Source organism: Perissodus microlepis, chromosome 1, assembly GCF_051167445.1.
Source record: "Perissodus microlepis isolate ML-2025 ecotype Zambia chromosome 1, ASM5116744v1, whole genome shotgun sequence".
Classification (NCBI taxonomy): Eukaryota; Metazoa; Chordata; class Actinopteri; order Cichliformes; family Cichlidae; genus Perissodus; species Perissodus microlepis.
This window is the reverse complement of record NC_140461.1, coordinates 28,941,486-28,962,046: the sequence shown is the minus strand read 5'-3', so window position 1 is coordinate 28,962,046 and position 20,561 is coordinate 28,941,486. Positions and strand designations below refer to the sequence as shown.

General features: G+C 40.5%; 1 protein-coding gene across 3 annotated transcripts in view; it reads left to right on the top strand.

Annotated features, from left to right (window-relative positions):
* glceb (glucuronic acid epimerase b) overlaps positions 1-18,913 on the top strand; it is a 60,833-nt gene extending 41,920 nt beyond the window's left edge. For all 3 annotated transcript variants that reach the window (XM_084938799.1, XM_084938699.1, XM_084938721.1), the window contains 3 exons: positions 7,574-7,819; positions 13,931-14,223; positions 14,652-18,913. In XM_084938799.1, coding sequence (XP_084794925.1) covers positions 7,574-7,819; positions 13,931-14,223; positions 14,652-15,383 — 1,271 coding nt within the window. In that variant the 3' untranslated portion in view covers positions 15,384-18,913. The remainder of the gene's footprint in view (positions 1-7,573; positions 7,820-13,930; positions 14,224-14,651) is intronic.
* Positions 18,914-20,561: the final 1,648 nt, after the last annotated feature.

The following is a 20,561-nucleotide window of genomic DNA, read 5'->3' as shown; positions in this document are numbered from 1 at the left end:
CTGCTGATTAACTGCAGTGCCGGAGGATGTTACTGCGATCAGCACATCACTTTCAGCTTGTGATGAGATGGCTGACTGCCGTCGCCAGCTGCAGCCCAAGACAAAGAGGACGCAGCTGAGTATATTGATAAGTAATGCATTTGTCAGAGTACACAGTCACAAAACCCATTGGCTATCCTCTCATGATTTAGCCACAAGGGACAACAGCCAGTGTTTCAGGGCTTCAATTGCGACCATCCAATGACAGATAACGACTATCTGGGACAAGACGTCCGGTTTCATATGCTGGTGAATTTTACAGTCCAACTATGAATGCAGGCGTATTTTAAAAGGCATTAACTGATCCTTTTTGTTTTTTTACTCAAGACTGAACATTTAGTTGCTTGCATACAGAGACTGCTTAAATGTTGCGCGTCAATAAATCCTGACGTGCAAGTGGAAATTCTTTTTGGCTTCCTTGCTTACAGATAGTAAACACAAAATGCAGTTTTTAAATGAAGGTGTTTATAATTAAGGGGGAAAAAATACAAACCCACATGGCCCTGTGTGGAAAACGGACTTCTTCTAAACCTAATGACTGGTTGGTCCACCCTTAGCAGCAACAACCGCAATCAAGCATTTGCAATAACTAGCAAAGAGTCTTTTACAGCGCTGTACAGCGGTCCCTCGTTTATCGCCGGAGTTACATTCCAAAAATAACCCGCAATAGGTGGAATAAGCGAAGTTGCCAACTTTATTTTCTTCAATTATTATAGATGTTTTAAGGCTGTAGAACCCCTCACTACACACTTTATACACTTTTCTCACACAGGCAGGAACATTTTCACACTTTTCTCTCCTGTTTAAACTCTCTCAAAGTTCAAACCTTTGTAGAAAAATAAGTCCAGTATTATAGAATGAAACCAAAGACACCCGCAGGTTGCCTTTGACGGTACAAAACGTTTCATCAACATTGTTATTTGTTGGGGAGAAAACTTACAAACATACAGTGCAGCACTTCAGAGTCACACTGCTAGCGACCGAAGATTTATGTAAATTTGACAAGCTGAACTCATTCTGTACTGTACAGAAGACACTGCATGTGATTGATTGACAATGGTCTACAGCCAATCAAGACCCAGAACACAAAGTGCTGTAACAAAAGGAAAAAAAAAGCATGTAAAATTCCACCCAAAAAAATCAGTGAAACAGCGAGACGGCGAAAGGTGAACCGCGTTATAGCGAGGGAGGGACCACTGCACAGGAATTTTGGCCCGCTTACCTTTGCAGAATTGTTGTAATTCACCCACATTGTAAGGTTTTCAAGCATAATCCGCCTTTTTTAAGGTCGTGCCACAGCACCTCAATTGGATTCAGGTCAGGACTTTAACTAGGTCGCTCCAAAGTATTCATTTAGTGTTTCTCACTGGTGTGTTTTGGTCACAAACAGATGGCCGGATATTCTCCTTCAAGATGTTTTGGTAGACAGTCAGAATTCATGGTACCATTTCCCATTACCAGGTCCTGAGGCAGCAAAACAGGCCCACACTACCACCACCACAATATTTTATCACAATATTAGCTTTTGTCACATCAGTCCACAGAGTATTTTCCCAGATCTCTCAGGGATCATCAAGATTTTTTAGGGGGGGCAAATGTGAGATGAGTCTTTGTGTTCTTTTTGGTCAGCAGTGCTTTTCTCCTTGAACTCTCCCATGGATGCCCTTTTTCCTAATCTCTTTCTTATTGTTGATTCATGAACTTTGACCTTATCTGAGACATTTTAAAGCCTGCGGTTCTTTAATGATGTTCTGGGGTCTTTTGTGACCTCCTGGATGAGTTGTCATTGTCCTCTTTGAGTAATTTTGGTTGGCTGTTCACTCCTAGGACGTTTCACCACTGTTTCAGATTTTCTCCATTTGTGTATAACGGCTCTCACCATGGTTCACTGAAGTCCCAAAACCTTAGAAATGACTTTGTAACCCTTTCCAAACTGGTAGATGTCAGTGACTTTGTTTCCCAGGTGTTTCTTTAGATCATGGCATGATGTGCTGCTTGCTGAGATCTTTTAGCCATCTTCACTTTGTCAGACAGGTTCTGTTTAAGTGATTTCTTGATTCAGCAGGTCTTCCAGTAATCAGATTTGAGTGTATTTGGTGAAACTAAACTCAGCTTTCCAAGAAATGTGGGTAATTAGAGTTAATTCATGATTTAACAAGAGGAGGAATTCCTTTTTCAAACAAGACCAGATAGGTTTGGATAACTTTTCTCCCTTAATCAATGAAATCTTCATTTAAAAACGGCAATATGTATTTACTCTTGTCATCGATGTCTAATATTAAAATTTGTTTGATCATCTCAAACATGTAAGTGTGGCAAATATTCAATATATTAGGAAATCAGGACGGGGACAAAAAATTTTCACACCACTGTAGTTATAATACTCTGCAGTAACACAACCTTAAATCACGTTCTGTCTAATTTTTGTCTGGTATGTTTTTTCCACCTTCCACTATCCTCTTCTATGTTGATGCAGACCAACGTCACTCCAATATATGCACAAGAAAAGAGCCCCTAAAAATATATATATATATATTCCTAAACGTTTTATGACCTTTTCAAACAGCCATTTTATTACTTACACACTGTGCCCATATGTACATGACAGGTGATCTGTTTTACCTAGCACCTGCGCACACTCACTAATAGATACTTCTACTACTGAATTTTCTCTGAAAAGAATCTAGGATATTGGTGCAAGTTAAGTGTGGTGTATCACACAGTGACTCCACAAAAGCCACAATATAATTCAGTCAAGTAGACTGAACAATTTGATCTGTGTCCTGACAAATTAAATCGAAATACAGTTTGGAGTCATTCTTTTGATCTGTGTAATTATCCACCAGCCTTCCACCTACAGCATATGCTGCATTTAGAGCAGGTTCTTATACACACTTGCAGAAATTGTAATGTCCATGTGAATAAACAGAAAATCATTTCCCTTAAGTGCTTCTAGATGTATTCAGCTCAAATACACAGCCATGATGCAAAAGTTAAAGCTGCATTAAGCCTTTTTTTTAGTTATCATACAGTAGAATTGCAACAAAACCTCACAGAAACACAACCTTAATATATCATTCATTTATTAAGTTGTTAGTAACTGTTTTCTACTTTATTTAAGCTCCCAGCAGAAAAGGAGCAACATGAAAATCCCACTGGCATCATATTTTTGCCAAACTGACAAAGAAGGCACTTGAATATTCAGATATATTTATTTTCTTTAGCTCCGCTTTAGGCAACCACCAACTCCTGAGGAAAACATCTTTACCTTTAGCTCCTACATGCTGAATGTTCTCCATCAATGTACTTTGGCTGTCTTGACAGTGAGTTATTCTAAGGTGTTTTATAAAAAAAAAAATTTCATTTAGACAAAGCTAAAATCTGCAAAAGTGCTTGAAATCCCTCTAAGTTCAGCACAACAGCAAGTTACAAATTACCGGCGGTGGTTCACTGTTTAATATTAAAGAAATGCTCAGTGGAGCTTACATATTCCTGACCTGGTAGAGGTCAAAAACAAAGCTTTTGTTTGGTTTTTTTTAAATGAGAGAAAAAAAATTGTATCAGTTTTCCTCTCCGTGTAAATTCCAGTAGGCGTCGAGCCTCAGAGCCTACTGCAATTTACAGACCAATCTTTTTCTAGAAAAGTCTGCTCTTTGGAGTCAGCAAAATATATGGAGGCTTAACAGTCATTTCCATATGGATTACTTGGTGTTATGCAGTGGGTAGCACAGCGTTAGGATTTTGACAGTCATTTTCCTTAAGTTGTCAAGGGAGATGCCGGTAACAAGCCAGGCAGGGAGTTAAGGCATGGAAGTGTGTGTGGGAATGTATAAATGCGTGCAAGCTGTCTTTCTGGGCTCTTATTTATGGACAGTATAGTGAAATATCAGTTCTTGGGACATCGCTGCATCATTTGTGTTTGTCTCTTGAAATCTAAACATTAAAATAAGTTCCTGACAGGTTATTAACAGAGTTCAGAGCATCGTTGGGTCAAAGACATCACATGAACTTGTTCAGTGCCTCCTAACTTGTTTTTACTGCCATCCAAAATTAAGAGGAGGAGGATAATTGGAGCAGTCAGATGGCACGTATTTATTGAAGCCGTGTGCCCCCGATTAATGTTAGCTATTAAAAATATTTTAGTCGTGCATGTTGCGACCCACTAATGCGTGAACTTTTTAACACAAGAAAAATGAAGTGCATCGTGATAAAGCTGTTATAAAGCATAACTGTTAATTTAAGCATGCCTCACAGGGTTCAAAGCACGTAATTGAGTGGTATGGGTGGGGGTGTTGGCGGAAGAGCTTTAGCTCTGCTTGACCTGCTGCAGCAAGGACGGACTGCTCACACAACTTATTGATGGCCACTTCTATGTCACGTTGACTTTTGAAAGGGAAACCATGAGTGCAGGCACGTGGAAAATCCGCTGTGGATCGGAGTGAATGTGTGCGGCTAGGCTGCGCTGGAAACACTGCGGGGAGCAGCTGAAAATTGTGCCACATTTTCTGCCTGTCAGTGTGACTGCCAGTCTGCAGTTAAGAAGAAGAATTCTCTCTGAAATAATTCTTCACACTTACACACATGCAGCTCATGAAATGGAAGCTATTAATCTCTTAAGAGCTATTTGTGTCAAGTTTTCTGCGTGCAGAAGTAAAGACTGTAAACAGAACATGTGGTCAGACCCCTGCGAGTGTGCTTCGTAATGGATGGGCAGCCATTGGTTACTAATACAGGGAGTGCAGAATTATTAGGCAAATGAGTATTTTGTCCACATCATCCTCTTCATGCATGTTGTCTTACTCTAAGCTGTATAGGCTCGAAAGCCTACTACCAATTAAGCATATTAGGTGATGTGCATCTCTGTAATGAGAAGGGGTGTGGTCTAATGACATCAACACCGTATATCAGGTGTGCATAATTATTAGGCAACGTCCTTTCCTTTGGCAAAATGGGTCAAAAGAAGGACTTGACAGGCTCAGAAAAGTCAAAAATAGTGAGATATCTTGCAGAGGGATGCAGCAGTCTCAAAATTGCAAAGCTTCTGAAGCGTGATCATCGAACAATCAAGCGTTTCATTCAAAATAGTCAACAGGGTCGCAAGAAGCGTGTGGAAAAACCAAGGCGCAAAATAACTGCCCATGAACTGAGAAAAGTCAAGCGTGCAGCTGCCAAGATGCCACTTGCCACCAGTTTGGCCATATTTCAGAGCTGCAACATCACTGAAGTGCCCAAAAGCACAAGGTGTGCAATACTCAGAGACATGGCCAAGGTAAGAAAGGCTGAAAGACGACCACCACTGAACAAGACACACAAGCTGAAACGTCAAGACTGGGCCAAGAAATATCTCAAGACTGATTTTTCTAAGGTTTTATGGACTGATGAAATGAGAGTGAGTCTTGATGGGCCAGATGGATGGGCCCGTGGCTGGATTGGTAAAGGGCAGAGAGCTCCAGTCCGACTCAGACGCCAGCAAGGTGGAGGTGGAGTACTGGTTTGGGCTGGTATCATCAAAGATGAGCTTGTGGGGCCTTTTCGGGTTGAGGATGGAGTCAAGCTCAACTCCCAGTCCTACTGCCAGTTTCTGGAAGACACCTTCTTCAAGCAGTGGTACAGGAAGAAGTCTGCATCCTTCAAGAAAAACATGATTTTCATGCAGGACAATGCTCCATCACACGCGTCCAAGTACTCCACAGCGTGGCTGGCAAGAAAGGGTATAAAAGAAGAAAAACTAATGACATGACCTCCTTGTTCACCTGATCTGAACCCCATTGAGAACCTGTGGTCCATCATCAAATGTGAGATTTACAAGGAGGGAAAACAGTACACCTCTCTGAACAGTGTCTGGGAGGCTGTGGTTGCTGCTGCACGCAATGTTGATGGTGAACAGATCAAAACACTGACAGAATCCATGGATGGCAGGCTTTTGAGTGTCCTTGCAAAGAAAGGTGGCTATATTGGTCGCTGATTTGTTTTTGTTTTGTTTTTGAATGTCAGAAATGTATATTTGTGAATGTGGAGATGTTATATTGGTTTCACTGGTAAAAATAAATCATTGAAATGGGTATATATTTGTTTTTTGTTAAGTTGCCTAATAATTATGCACAGTAATAGTCACCTGCACACACAGATATCCCCCTAAAATAGCTAAAACTAAAAACAAACTAAAAACTACTTCCAAAAACATTCAGCTTTGATATTAATGAGTTTTGTGGGTTCATTGAGAACATGGTTGTTGTTCAATAATAAAATTATTCCTCAAAAATACAACTTGCCTAATAATTCTGCACTCCCTGTACCTGTGTTTTTGAATAGAACATCAATAAGTCCTTGTTGCTGCATTAACTCCTGGTGCAGTGTTTGGGAGCCCTGTGCGGAGGATCAATCGAGGTGGAGAGGTTTCGATAAATCTCCTTGCTGCCAAGTAAAAGGCAGAATTGTGTGTTGAATAAAAGGAGAATAATTAGAGTTTCTTTGTATATTTAATGGGGGTAAGAACTGAAAGACTGCTGCATGATCCTACTTTGACCAGAGTGTGCCTGTATGTGTGCAAATGGATTCTTTCCTTTCTACGTGCGTGAATAATCATCCATTGTCTTTTTAACTGCTGTTGAAATTGCCTGCTCTTTTTTTTTCCTTCTTATTTGTGAGCTGAGTTTTATGTGCACAGGGTCCTAAAAAGTCATTTCAGTCATAAAAAGATTGAGCTTCCTTCCTGAGTTGGTGTCGGGCAGCTGGACTTCTACACTGTACAAGAGGAGATACTAAAATGGACTTGCTATGTATGCGGTGATGATTAGTTTAGAAGGAGGCGGCGTATTGTCAGCCCTAATCTGAGTTTATTACATTCTTCTTAGAAGGATGGGGTTTGGGTAGCACGTGTGCATTCCCTGTCACAAGGTCTTAAAATGAGCTATCTGTTAATCAGAGTGATTCTCCTGGCTGAGCTATTTTTGGCTGCATGAACATGGAAGCTCGCCTCCAGTGAAATGCAATAGATTAGGTTGAATTTCACCACACCGTCTAATCATTTATTGTAGCTGGTGGCATTTATTTTCTAACCTTTTTCTTCTTCTCTTAAACAATTTTTTTTTGTTTTGTTTTTGTTTTACTAAAGGAGTATTTTTTTTATTGCCCTAGTCGGCCTCTAGTCTCCAGGAGATGAGAAGTTCTAAAATTTATAGTGTTTGTATTAATATTTAATTTTGGACCAGTTTCTTTTTATACTGTGGTTATGAACTCGGTGTCATGCTGCACTTAACAGATTTAGTCATTCTTCAACAAAGTTAAAAAAAAAAAAAAAGTAAGGCAATGTTATGACAAGTGCCATCTTAAAAAGAACATCTGCTTGAAATAAACTGCAAAGAGCTTAAAAGAAAACCCAGCTTATCATGTCAGCCAAGATTAAGAACCATCGCTGTGCTTCATAAAAGTTCCAGCCAGTTTTAAAGCGACTGCACTTCTTGCATGTCAGGCTATTTCCAGTATTTATTTAACATTAATATCCTCCTTTTCTTCCTTCTTTCTTTCCACCCAGGCGTGCCTCTGTCCACTCAGTGGGGCCCTCAGGGCTACTTTTATGCCATCCAGATTTCCCAGTACGGTTTGAGCCATTACAGCAAAAACCTGACCGAGCGCGCTCCCCACGTTGATGTCTATGACACGGCCGAGGAGAGGGACAGCCGAGCCAACGCCGCGACCTGGAGTGTACCGAAAGGTTGCGGGCTCAGCCGCATCTATGACAAGACCAGGGCTACCTCCGTGCGGCAGTTCAGCGCTCCAGGTATTTAAGCCTTCCATTAGCCCAGATGGCCTCTGGGCAAGAAGCTTATCTCGTGTTAACTGTGGCTGTAGCAAGCATACCCTGAGGACAGGATGATAGTCTGCAGTGAGTCAGCGCCACAGGGAGAGTACTCTGACAGGCTGTCTGGTCTGACAGTGGACCCACAGCATAATGATATTCTTAGACAGTGTGATGGTTAAAGAAGCACACATTTCATCCCGTTTTGTCCTATTAATCAGACACTGAAATTGCAGCTGGTGTTAGAGACAAAAACATTTTGATGAGATTAGTTCAGGTTTTTTCCCTCTCTGGTAAAACATAAATATGTAAATGTAGGTGTTGAAATGGAACTTCACCATCTTTATTAGTCGCAGGCAAAATAAAGCCATTATAGGTTATTGTGTTCTTTGTAAGGACTTGTTTTATGTCACTTTTTGTTAACACAAGAGTACTTATGCCATTTAAAAAGGAGCTATTTCCTGCCAGGACCTGTTGTAGCAGTCAGTATAAAAAGTATCTGTTTTAGCCTATTCAAAGTACATTTCTACTAGACTGTATGTGGGTATTTCCATTGCATGTGTTAATAAACATATGTAGAATAGATTAACCCTTTAAAGCAAATTGTTTTTAATGCTGTTTTGCCTACTATATTAGTACCAGCATTAATAGCTGTGAAGCTAATGGTAGTTCACTATGCTGCAGTGGCAAGCTAGTGTCACTGAGTGGTCATCAGATAACTGTCACACTGTCAGAAGTGATGTATTAATGATTTTATCACTGTTGCCCAGAGTTTATTCATCAACAATTAGTTTTTTAATGCTTAATTAAAATGTATTTTAGTAACACAGTACTAGCAGTATCATAACAGAATGTGTTATTAATAATATATGAAGGCTCGTGATAAGTGAAGGCTACCGAAGACGTTTTCTTTGTTTGTTGTCGAGGTTTCAGTGAGATTTGAATGTTGCAGTAAGAACCAGCAGAGACTGATGAATATTAACATATACTGCCTATTTCTCCATAAGTGCTTAGTTAATAGGGCTTCAGAAAATGGAGAATTTCATCACTTGTAATAAAACAGACTGAATAATGGGGCTGTCCTTGCTGCCATTTCGCACTGTTTCAACTATGAGGAATCTAATTTCATTCAGCTCACTCACTCATATGGCTTTCTCTCTTATGCATCTAAAAATTGGTCTATAAAAAGGGGTAAAAAAAAGGAACAAGTCTCCCACTTCATGTTTTTACATTGTTCCAAACAGAGTTGTATTGAGGGCTGCAGCATGTGGTGGGTATGGATAAGATACTGCAAGTTTGAGCAGGCGACTCTTATTCTCACCGAGTGGTTGACTTGGAGGAGACGCGGTGCCATTTAGGGAGAAATAAATTGCTGTTACATCTGCTTCAGTGTATGCCTGAATAATTGCATATATGCATATTTAGACTGAAATTGTTGATCTAAGAGTGCTTAGACTGTAGCTTGTATTATGATTTATTAACTCTCTGTGACGTATTTACTTAACTCTTGTCATGTCGTGTTAATCCTGTGAGTCAACAAATCAAGAATAAAAGGAGACTCGGCTGGTGCTTGATTAATATGCTCTTCTGTGTAGCTTTGCACTCAGTTTTAGATTCTTTGTAGAAGTACAAACATTAACAAACGTCCTTATGTTTGTTTCAGATAAGCTTGCAGGTAGCACAAAGTTATTGGATTTAACACTGTAAAGAAAACTAGTGAGCACAGATGCTCCCACAGAACCATTAATCTTATGATTTAATACTTGTCACAAATATGTTAGTACATTTATTTCAAATTGTTTCAGTTTTGTAAAAAAAAAAAAAATAACAGAGTTTATAGTTTAAAATTGGAAGTGTGAGAATAGTCTGAGAATCCTAGGGGATGATAAATATAGAGGATCCCTTGGGAATGCTGCAATATGGGCGTCTTTCTCGACACTATACTTTACTATCGAAGACAGCACTGCACCTGAGATGTTCACTCTGTAGCATACCTTATTCCAACGATGATCTAACAACAAGCACAAAATACACAGTGTGAAACGGCAGCACTGGCTGTTGTAAAAGTCACATTTGCATCGTATCTCTATAATAAAAGCATCAACCACTGACACAAATAATATTCCCAAGAAAAGCAGGATTTGCGCGGGCTAATGTTCATTTAGGTTAACTGTAAGGTAGCAGAGCATGAAACGGTGCTCTCAGCTAAGGCTGGGGACTCCAAAAGTGTTCTTTTGCTTTGGGATTCACACTGATGCTCAAATAAATACTGTTACCAGCTTGATAAATGTTCTATTTCATGTGTCTAAAACTGGAAAAAACATCAGCTGATAGGAGATTTTTAAGTCGCCAAATATAAGATAAGATAAACTTTAATATCATTAATGGTCTTAAAACTTGGTCAGGCTCTATTGTTAACACATGATCAGACTCCAGACAATGCACAGTGTTTTCTGTTATTATGTTGTGAAACAGGAAATGCAGCACCACTGTGCATCTTTCGAGTGGTAAATTAAAGCTCTACTCATCAGATTGGTTGTTACAGTAAAGATTGGAGATCTTGGCCTAGTTTTAGAGCTTTAAAGTGACCGAGGCCAGGAGATAGCTGGCAGAGTTATTTTGGGGATTGGAAGAAGTCAACATCTTATACCCGGCGCTGACTGTGAGCTGTCTTTATTCTCCTCTGATCTCCTGCTGATGTTTCCAGGACACACTCTCCATCCTCTGCCGAGCTCCTGTCTCTACAGTAATCCCCCCCCCTTCCACTTTTTTCTCCCTGCTGCTTGCTCACTTTTCTTTAAAGCTCAGCTCACCATTAATTATTGCTCTTTCCTACCTTGACGTCATGTTATCATCATCATTTCTCACTAAGTAGCCTTCATTCTCCATTAATCTTCCCTGTCTACTCCAGATTTCTGTCAGTCTTCCACCTCTGTTGACTTATTTCCACCCACTTATCGCCCCTCAGCACTCCTGTGCTTCCTAAACATTGCAGTCATATTTCCCCAATCCATTCTTGTCTCTCATCAAACTTTCCTCATTTTCTTCCTCTGCTGTCAGTTTTCCTTTCTGTCTCTGCCTCCCTACACTTCCTCCTCCTACTCCCTTCTTCCTGTTGCAGTCCTTTTTTTTTCTTTCCTCCTTACTGTATCTAGGGCACGAGTGTTGAGCAATCTCTCCAAACCTCTGACAACTGGATCAATCGTCAGTCCCCTGATAATAACCTACCATCCACCATCTGCACTTTCCTGCCCAAACGCTGTCTGCCACTGAGCACCTGTATTTTCTCAATCCCCTTGTGGTTGGTTGATAGTTCAGAAATGCATTTTGTTCCCCTGATAAGGTGGAATCCCGCTATCAAAGAAAAATGGCTTTTGTGGTGCGTGCAGACAACCCTGCGCGGGTATCTGCGGTACCATCTGCACGGCAACTTTGGCATGAACAGTGCCATCCTTTGTGACCGCAACGAGTCACCCTTCACCACTCGTTCAATCGAGGAAAAGCGAGTTAGCCTGCTTCTGTGTCTGAGTTTCCAGACTTTTACTGTATCATTACTGTCATGTTGAGACCGGTTAAAGAGCAGCCTAGTCCCTCGGCAAAAGAGCAGCGACTACATACACTTACTAGTTTTGCTACAGAAACAGTGTTACTCATGAGAAATGGCTAATAGCAACACTGCTTGTAGGATAAGCGTTATGGTTGACATGTCTCAGATTAGTACAGAGCCATAGTTTCACTTTAGTAAATACTTAATAATAATGTATGTAGATGGAGTGGAAGAACAGCTAACGTCAGCTACATGAGGTTTAGTGATGATACTGAACCACAGTCGGCTTACTTTGTCTTTTTTTTAATGTATGAACACAAAATATCCTTTAAAGAATTTTTCTTCCTTTTTCAACCAAACCCAGTCAGTGATCTAATAAATATGTCAGTCAATAATAACTGCTACCACAATCCGATTTCATGCTTCAAACAGAACAAGTAGTTTTTCCCAGATCAGCGGGGATCATTTAGGTTGGTTACCTTCCAGCAGCTGCTCTTTGCTCCATTACATCCTTGCAAATCTTGGTGTTTTTTTTGTTTTTATTTTAATTGTTATAGTCCTATTTTGTGGGCGCTCTTGATGAGAAGTCGCCCACCTCTCGTCTGATGGCTGAATGTGAGACTGCAGAGATAAGAGACGTGGCGTTTGCATTTGAGCAGCTTAAAACAGCTCTGATAGAGGTGAAGGAGACTGAACTGTAAACGGTGGATTCGACATCAAAAGCGGTAGCGCCGGGTCACAGGCGTGAAACGTCTTTCTTTGAATCCTTTGTGGATTATTAAGCAATCTGAACCCATCACAGGAAAAAGACTGCAACTATACCGAGAGATTATCCTGCATGTAAATACTTTGAGGTGGTGTTGCAGAGAAAGGTGTGATTTTCAAAAAAAGTCTTTAGAATTGTATCTTTTCATATCAAAGTCAACAGTGTCTGTCGTGGCTGAGTATTTATCGAGATTTTCTAGGGTCTTGGAAAAATGCTGTTTGCTCACAATCCCCGTGCAAAATAACACAAAGTTTCAAAGAAGAATGGTGCAGGGGAATTTCAGAGCCCCCCCCCCCCCAAAAAAAAAAAAAAAAAACACACCCCTTATTATTGTTTTTTAATTAAATTTGCTGTTTTAGCTGTGCGTGTGCTGTAGTGATGGAAAAATCACACTTCCATCGACTGTTGTCTCGTCACTTGTCAGGTCTTTTGTTGTCCGCACATGTACTGCAGGCACTGTGCACGCTTTCGAGTGTTCGTCTCACACACTCGGTCATGTACACAAGCGTGATTTACACGGGCGTATTTCTAGCCGCGTGTCATCCCCGTCTCCAGACTTATTGCTAAACAGCTAGGGAGCCCGAGCGGTGGAGGTGGAATCTCGTCTATATTCCCTGCCCATCCTTTATTGATGGCAGAGTAATCACAGGGCCAGAGTACAAATCCACTTACTCTCTGCATTGCCTTAAGTAATGGATTTATGAGTGCATTAAAGAGCCGTAGTCATCCAGAGGCCCCTGCCAGACTGTCTCACTCCTTCATTCTCTTCCTGATCGACTGTCTTTGAGCCCCACTAGGCCTCATCTGCTTCTGCTTTCTCAGCTTATGTGATGTGAGATCTCTCCGTCTTCTGATTTCAATTGTCTCCTCACTATTGGCTCATTTTCACCCTCTCCCATCTAGGCCTGGCTTTAAGAGCTCTTGTGTGAGCCATCACTCCATTACTCTCCTTTTCCTTGACTTTTTGACCCTTTCTCTTCTTTATCCTTGGAGGAGCCTCGATTAGAAAACATTCTCCTCGTTTTTTTGTTGTTTTTCTGCTGTGCACACCAAAGAGTAAGGCAAAAGCAGAGATCATTCTTGAACCGCTCGCTGCTTCGGGGTCTTGAAATGAAGTCGGAGCTGAACTATAGTGACACAAAGGTGATCCAGTGTCAGAGGTGGCAGCGTGGAAAGTGAAAATCATCCGAGTTTCTACTTTGAGCTCTGACTGGAGGAGATGTGGGGATGCAAATAGAGAAGTTGGTGCAATATATCAACTTCTTCTTTCACTCTGTTGTTCCCTCATGCTGCTCCTGTATTCCTTTCCACACTGTCTTCCCTCTCCTCTCTGTCCTCCTTATTAAGCTCAGTGTGCAGAGACACAGCTGTACTGCACATCCCAGGAGAAGCTCGTGTGTGTGTGTGTGTGTGTGCACACACTGTCTCTCTCACACACACACAAAAAGCAAGGAACATCACACGGGTAATAATACAAAATCCAGGGTAGTTAAAATGTTAAGCTTCTGACCAGTGATTGATTTTAAAGTAGGCTCATTGTGATTGATCATTGAGAGTATTAAAAAAGGAAAAAAAAGATGAGCCATTATATAAACAGACCACCAGAGGAGTGTATTAAGAGACAGACAGATTTAAAAAGCTTCCAGTAAACTAAAAATAGCACGTTATCAGCCAGTAATCATCAAGTTCTTAAAGAAGTCAGTCAAATGAGACCAAGTGTCTTTGAATAAATGTTGTTAAATGTTTTTTCTCCCACCCCACTCACTTCCCATTACCACAGACTCCTCCGAAGGTGTGTCCCTCCAGATGGGCAACTCCAAAGACTTCATCCTCAGCTTGGACCTCAAGTTTATCTCCAACGGCAGCGTGTCTGTAATCCTTGAAACCACAGAGAAGGGCCCTCCCTTCACAATCCACTACGTGACCAGCACACAGCTCATCGCCTTCAGAGAGCGTGACATCACCTACGGGATTGGACCGCGAACTGCTTGGAGCACTCTGACCCGGGATCTGCTCACAGACCTCAGGAAGGGCGTCGGGCTGTCCAACACCAAGGCTGTTAAGGCCACAAAGGTCCGTTCAACTCAAAGCGCTGGTTCAAAAAGCACCTCTGCTCAAATATTTGTGGTCTAGTGACGATGCACTTGCAGCTGGGATAATTAGTTGATTAGTTGAACTGGCAGCTCTCATTTTAAAAGCAAAAGTTCCACAAAAAAAACCCTTTAATGTACTTTTTGTACATTTTTCACTACTTTCTCACATTTTATAGAAAACAGTCCATTAAGGAAGTATAGTTACATTTATGGTGATGTATGCATTTCATTATCAAAGCTACTTACAAGTCTTTGCCACTTGTATTGTGTCAGAGGGTTTCTTTGTGTTAGATTTAACTCCATGTATGTGAACTAAATACTGTTATTATTTGGCTTTATGAAGACTAAATCTGCAGTATGTAGAACTCATGAAAGTCTTAACTCCCTTCATCTACTGTCTCTTTTCAGATTATGCCCAGACGTGTGGTGCGATTAGTCCTGCATGGGCGTGGATTTGTTGACAACATCACCATCTCCACCACTGCGCACATGGCCGCCTTCTTTGCCGCCAGCGACTGGCTGCTGCGCAACCAGGACGAGCGAGGCGGGTGGCCTATCATGGTCACCCGTAAACTAGGCGAAGGCTTCAGACCTCTGGAGCCCGGCTGGTACTCGGCCATGGCTCAGGGCCAGGCCATGTCCACCCTTGTGAGAGCCTACCTCCTCACCAAGGACCAGGCGTACCTCAACGCTGCCCTGAAGGCAGTAGGACCTTATAAGGTGCCTTCAGCACAGCATGGGGTCAAAGCTGTGTTCATGAACAAGTATGACTGGTATGAAGAATACCCCACCACACCCAGCTCCTTTGTGCTCAACGGCTTCATCTACTCCCTGCTGGGGCTCTACGACTTGACTGAGACAGCTGGAGAGAAGCTCGGCAGGGAGGCAGGGCAGCTGTTCAGCCGCGGCATGGAGTCACTGAAGGCCATGCTGCCGCTCTTTGACACGGGGTCTGGGAGCATTTATGACCTGCGTCACTTCATGTTGGGCACTGCGCCCAACTTGGCTCGCTGGGACTATCACACCACACACATTAACCAGCTACAGCTGCTGGCATCCATAGACAACTCCCCCATCTTCAAGGATGTGGTCAAGCGCTGGAAAACCTACTTAAAAGGGATTCGTGCCAAGCACAATTAGACTAAACTCCAACCCACACACTATAAAGGCTGAGATGAGAAGAAGATCGATATATTCTGTGCGACTGAAGGAATGAATGAGCGGCCTATGCTCGCGTCGCGTGTCTGTGCACGTCCCAGATCTGGTTGAAGTCCAAAATCTGAAGTATGAGTTTAATCAGCTGAAGCTCTCAATACTCTCGTGTGCTCTGTTGCAGGTTTTTTAATTTCTGCAACATCCACTGTAGCTCTCCTCTCCCTGTTTCTTTTCTTTTCCTTCCTCTCTTGAGTTAGTGTTTGTAGTTATGCACAAACCTCATTTCAAAGTGAGAGTGTCTGCATTCAGGAAGAAAGTGTGTATGTGTTCGTGCGTGTGTGTGTGCGTTTTTAAAAAGAATATATGACATTGGTGAAAGATTAGAAACTCTGTGAATCACATTTCAGACATTCTTCGATGCATCCAGCACATTTTTCTTCTGCAATTGTATTTTTTTTAACGTCATTTCAGATTAAAGTTTATTAAAACAAACTGTATATAACAGAATATATTATAAATTATTTGAAGGAGAACGTTGCCAAAAAACAAAAAAAGCGCATCTTTTCAATATATAAGAAGCATTCAAATATTTCACCACAACATTTTTAATGCAAACCCTTCAATACTAAACAGTTTTAAATTACAACACAGGACTTTTTTTTTTTAAGTGTCTCACATTTAATTTTTGGTTAGAGATGTTTATTAGAGAATTCATCCCTTTGTGGAAATGCTAGAAAATCAAACGTTTTATGATTCTCTCTAAACACAGATTAATGTTAGCCAATAATTTTAGTATTATGTCTTTAGTAGATTTATCTTTTCCCCTCTAAAATAAATGTGAGGCTTCTGTTAAGCTGCTTGAAAGCTGCTCTGAGTAATAATCAAGCTAGTTCTCAGTAGCAATGTGATTGTTCCTGTGGTATTCACTGAGATAAATCAATGCAGCCCTGCAATAATGCTTAAAAATGATGAAGTTATCATAATTAGCTGTAGCTTCTGTAATGTTGCTACCTGTATCCGATGGTCAGGCAGTGAAACCACTGTGTAACCGTTTTTGTTCAAGGTTGCAACTTCACATATGATTAACTTTGAGTTCAGCGTGTTTATTAACACATGTGTGTCCCATGTGAGAAATCCCAGCTGGCTCAATTTAAGACCAGGATAAATGCTCGCTTCTTTTCAGCTGCACAATCTAAAGTTTTGTTTCAAAAAGAAAAACTGTGTTTACTACTTACGCGTGATCGCAGGCCTGAACGAGGCTAAACGTTTAATACTAGATTAACCAAGAGGCATCAGTTAAAAGGTGATGCTAATGTGAAACTTTTTAAATGCCAAACTCCAGCTCCCCATGGAACCGTCATTGTTATAATTTCAGATCTGTGTTTTTGCTTGGTGTGAATATCAGCACCGTCAGTCGTAGCCACATTTTAATTCATTCTTGTGCCCACCCCCCTCGATCCCCTCCTCCTTTTTGACCTTTTCAGCTCGTTGTTTACTCAGGAACTCGTCTGAAAAGCCTTTCTTCTGTAACTCATACTTGGAACATGATAATTGCAGGATACGAGCGTAGGTGGTGTAGATGTCTCTGTTGTGTATTGGAGGAGATGAACGTGGGCAGCAGAAGCACAGCTGCATCTCACTACAATGTTAATTCACACCATTTAAATAGACAATGCCAGGAAGTACTAAAGCTGGAGGTAAATTCCTGACGAGCATGCAAAGGCTCGGTCCCAGCAGGCTCTCGTTACTCCTCTCAGCCGCTCCGAGTGCATGAACTCGCCGTTTTTAATCTGAGCGTTGCCCTGTTGACCGCCGAGCGCAGAGAAAGTGGCCTTCCTGTGCTCTAACAATTCACCCGGCTAATAGGCTGGAGAGCCTGTTCACGGTACAGTCGCTGCTCACGGATGAGTCAGCGTTCACCGGCATCGTACTCACAAACAACACAAAGCGGAGCCCTCAGCAACAATGAGGCTTTCATTGATCCAGCTTTGAAGATTTAAAGAAGCAGCAGATTGGTTTCTTCTGAATCCTGTTTAAAAAAAAAAATGTAACGCCAGTTTTTTGAGACAAAAATCGTTTTCCCACAAAGACAGCTTTTCAGGTTATTTGAGTTTGCACTGGCAGGACAAAAATCAAATCCCTTTTTCCAAACTGATTAACAAATCCCGACTTGAGTAGAAAGGTAGAACACAATAATGCACATTTAAAGATCAAGTTTAATCACAAAAAAAACGTTTGGTTCTCAAAATAATGGTTCTAATGTGTAAGCATGTCTCTAATCTATTTTTTATATAACTCTGCTTTGTCATTTATTGTTTTTGTACTCTTGTTTTATAATTGAAAAATTACAACTGTGTCCAATAAAAGGGGAACCTTATAACTTTTAACATTTATTTTCCATCTATCTTTTTTTTCTTTTTTTTTTTTCAATGATGACTATATTCATTTTTATTCATTTTTCTCCTTTATAGGTTGTGGGAATGTTTATACCATAAAAGATGTTTGAGATCTTTGGATAATCTGTTAGGGTTTTTCTTTTTGTTGTTGTTGTTGTTTTTGCTGATTCTAGTTTTCTTTACTTCCTGTTGGCTTTTTCTTCCTGTAAACACTTGCATAATTTATACACGACGAGCAGAAATATGTCCGTTGAGGGCGGGGGTGGGGAGGGGGGTAACGTTCAGGAATAGAAGTCTTTGTGTGAGAATAACGAGCTCCATGTTGTTTATACCAAAGTCATTGATTCGAGTGTATTTGTATATTTTTGTGCAAAAACCGACTTCCATTCAGCATTTAATGATGTAAAGTCTCCTTGGAGATGTCATGGAGAGACACTGCCTTTTGAGAAATGCTACTTTTTCAGATGTAGGTTGAGTAGATATGTAAATGCTTATTGTAAAAGGGGTTGTGTGCAACTAGAGATTAGTGTTTAGTAAGCTACTGTTTAAAGGGAAATGAGCCAATAGCTGCAGGTTCTCCTTGAGTTTTTTTTATTTTATTTAATTTTATTTCTTTTTTTCCTCTGCAGAGGAATAAGAGAGTTTTTCTAGTTAGACAAAAGCACAACTGTCGATTATCGTCACATGAGTTTAGTTGTATTTCTCTTTTATGGATTACTTTTTTCCTTTTCAGGACAATGTGCAACGCCTTCATTAAGAAAGCTGCTATTGTTATTCACTGTGTAACAGGTATGAGAGCTTCTTTCTCCTCATTTCAGTGGTACCCTCTCCTCTGTCTCTACACTCTTTGTTTCAACACGTCAGCAAATGGCCACTGAGGTCAAATGTGATTTATGCAATAAAATGTTTACTGGGGTCGTGACACCACGAGAGACCCAGAGTTGTTGTACAGACTTTGCAACCGAAGCACAATGTGCAAATGCTACCATTTTTTTTAGTCCAATGAAGAGAGGTGTTTATATACAGAGTAAATCTTTGTGCTTTAAGGTTTTGCTTTTTAAAGATGTAATAAAATAATAATAAAAAAAATCAATAAATAAAAGCATTTTTTTTCTTAAATTCCTGGTATGTTTTGTTTTTCAGAAGTTTAACATGAACACAGCAGCCTAATGGAGAATAGATAAAGAATAGATATGTCTAATGAAGCCATAGATTTATGCAATTATCAATCAGTTGTCGATAAATGGTGATCGGTTTTAGCCATTTATCAGTTTCCAGATTTCTAGAAAATATAAAAACATTTATTGGTTGTAGCTTTTCATTTCTGACAGTGTTATATATTTTTTCCCTCATATTTGATTAACAACTGAATATATTTGATTTGTAACGTAAAGATGGCACCATGGACTTCAAGAAATTAGAACAGTGGATCCATGGAAATCAGTAGAGATGCAAATAAAAAAAAAGTTACAATTTCAATAATTGAATATTTATAATTATATCTTAAGGATACATCTAAATTGTATCCTAAGGAGTATTATTTTGCAATAGAAAATGAAAAATAGAGCCTGCAAACACTTGCTGACATTCATGTTATTTTGGCATGTTGCCTAGACTAGCACACCCACAGCAACAAGATTGTCCGACAGCAGCAGCTTTCTCAGCAAGCTCGTTCGCTGTGCCGTCTCTTACAATCTCAGGAGCAGGTCGGGGAACACAAAGAACCACCAGATGCACGTCTGATCGACGGTATGTGCTAAACAAGCCCAGCGCACACCGAGAGGTTCCATGTCCATACAACAATGACTCCAACTGATTATCCTACAGCTACACTGGGGGGGATATGATGCATTGTAACCTCAATAATTTGGGGTCAGTCTGCTATTGGTTTCTGGATAAAAGGGGTGAAGTTGCCAAATACAGTGATTAACTGTGATAAATCGCAAATCTAACGCAAGTAGAACCTGTCTGACGAAAGCGAAGCAGGTTAAAAGATCCTCAAACGCAACGCATCATCTCACAATCTAAAGAAGCAGCTCAGAAAACAAAGTCAGTGACCTCTATCATCTGGAAAGGGTGACAAAGTTATTTCTAAGGCTTTGGGACTCCAGTGAATTATAGTGAGAGCCATTATACACAAATGGAGAAAAAGACTTGGAAAAGTGGCCCATCATAGATACTCCCAGAGTGCATCAACGACTCATCCACGAGGTCACAAAAGATCCCAGAACAACATTAAAGAAGTGCAGGCCTCACTTCAACCAGTTAAGGTCAGAGTTTATAATCCAACAATAAGAAAGAGACTGAGCGAAAATGACAAAAAAATCTTGATGATCCTTGTGACAAAGTGGCTAAGACAGAATTCATTTGCCATTTGTCACTTGCATATATTGTTATTTTGTGTTCTGTTATTTTACAGTCAGCCATAATGCTTTCATTTAGACATTGCTGGTGTAATTTCTCTTAACACACACTATCCCGGGTTTTGTTTGTGGTAGCAGTAGTTGCATCCTTTACATCCATGCATGTGTTTTAAAGAAAACACTACTAACCATCAGGTCATCTGAATTTTCTTCTGTTTACAGGCAAATGTCTCGTAAATTATGTTTCTTTATGTTGCTTTGGTTATACTTACCATGGTGTCCATGTTGTGTATTCAGGTCCTATATGGAAGACAGGTATATGGGAAGGGCCGCCCACTACTTCCTGTTTATATAGGGTCATGAGGTCAATGATTGCATCACTGGGTGTAACCAAATGGAGGGTT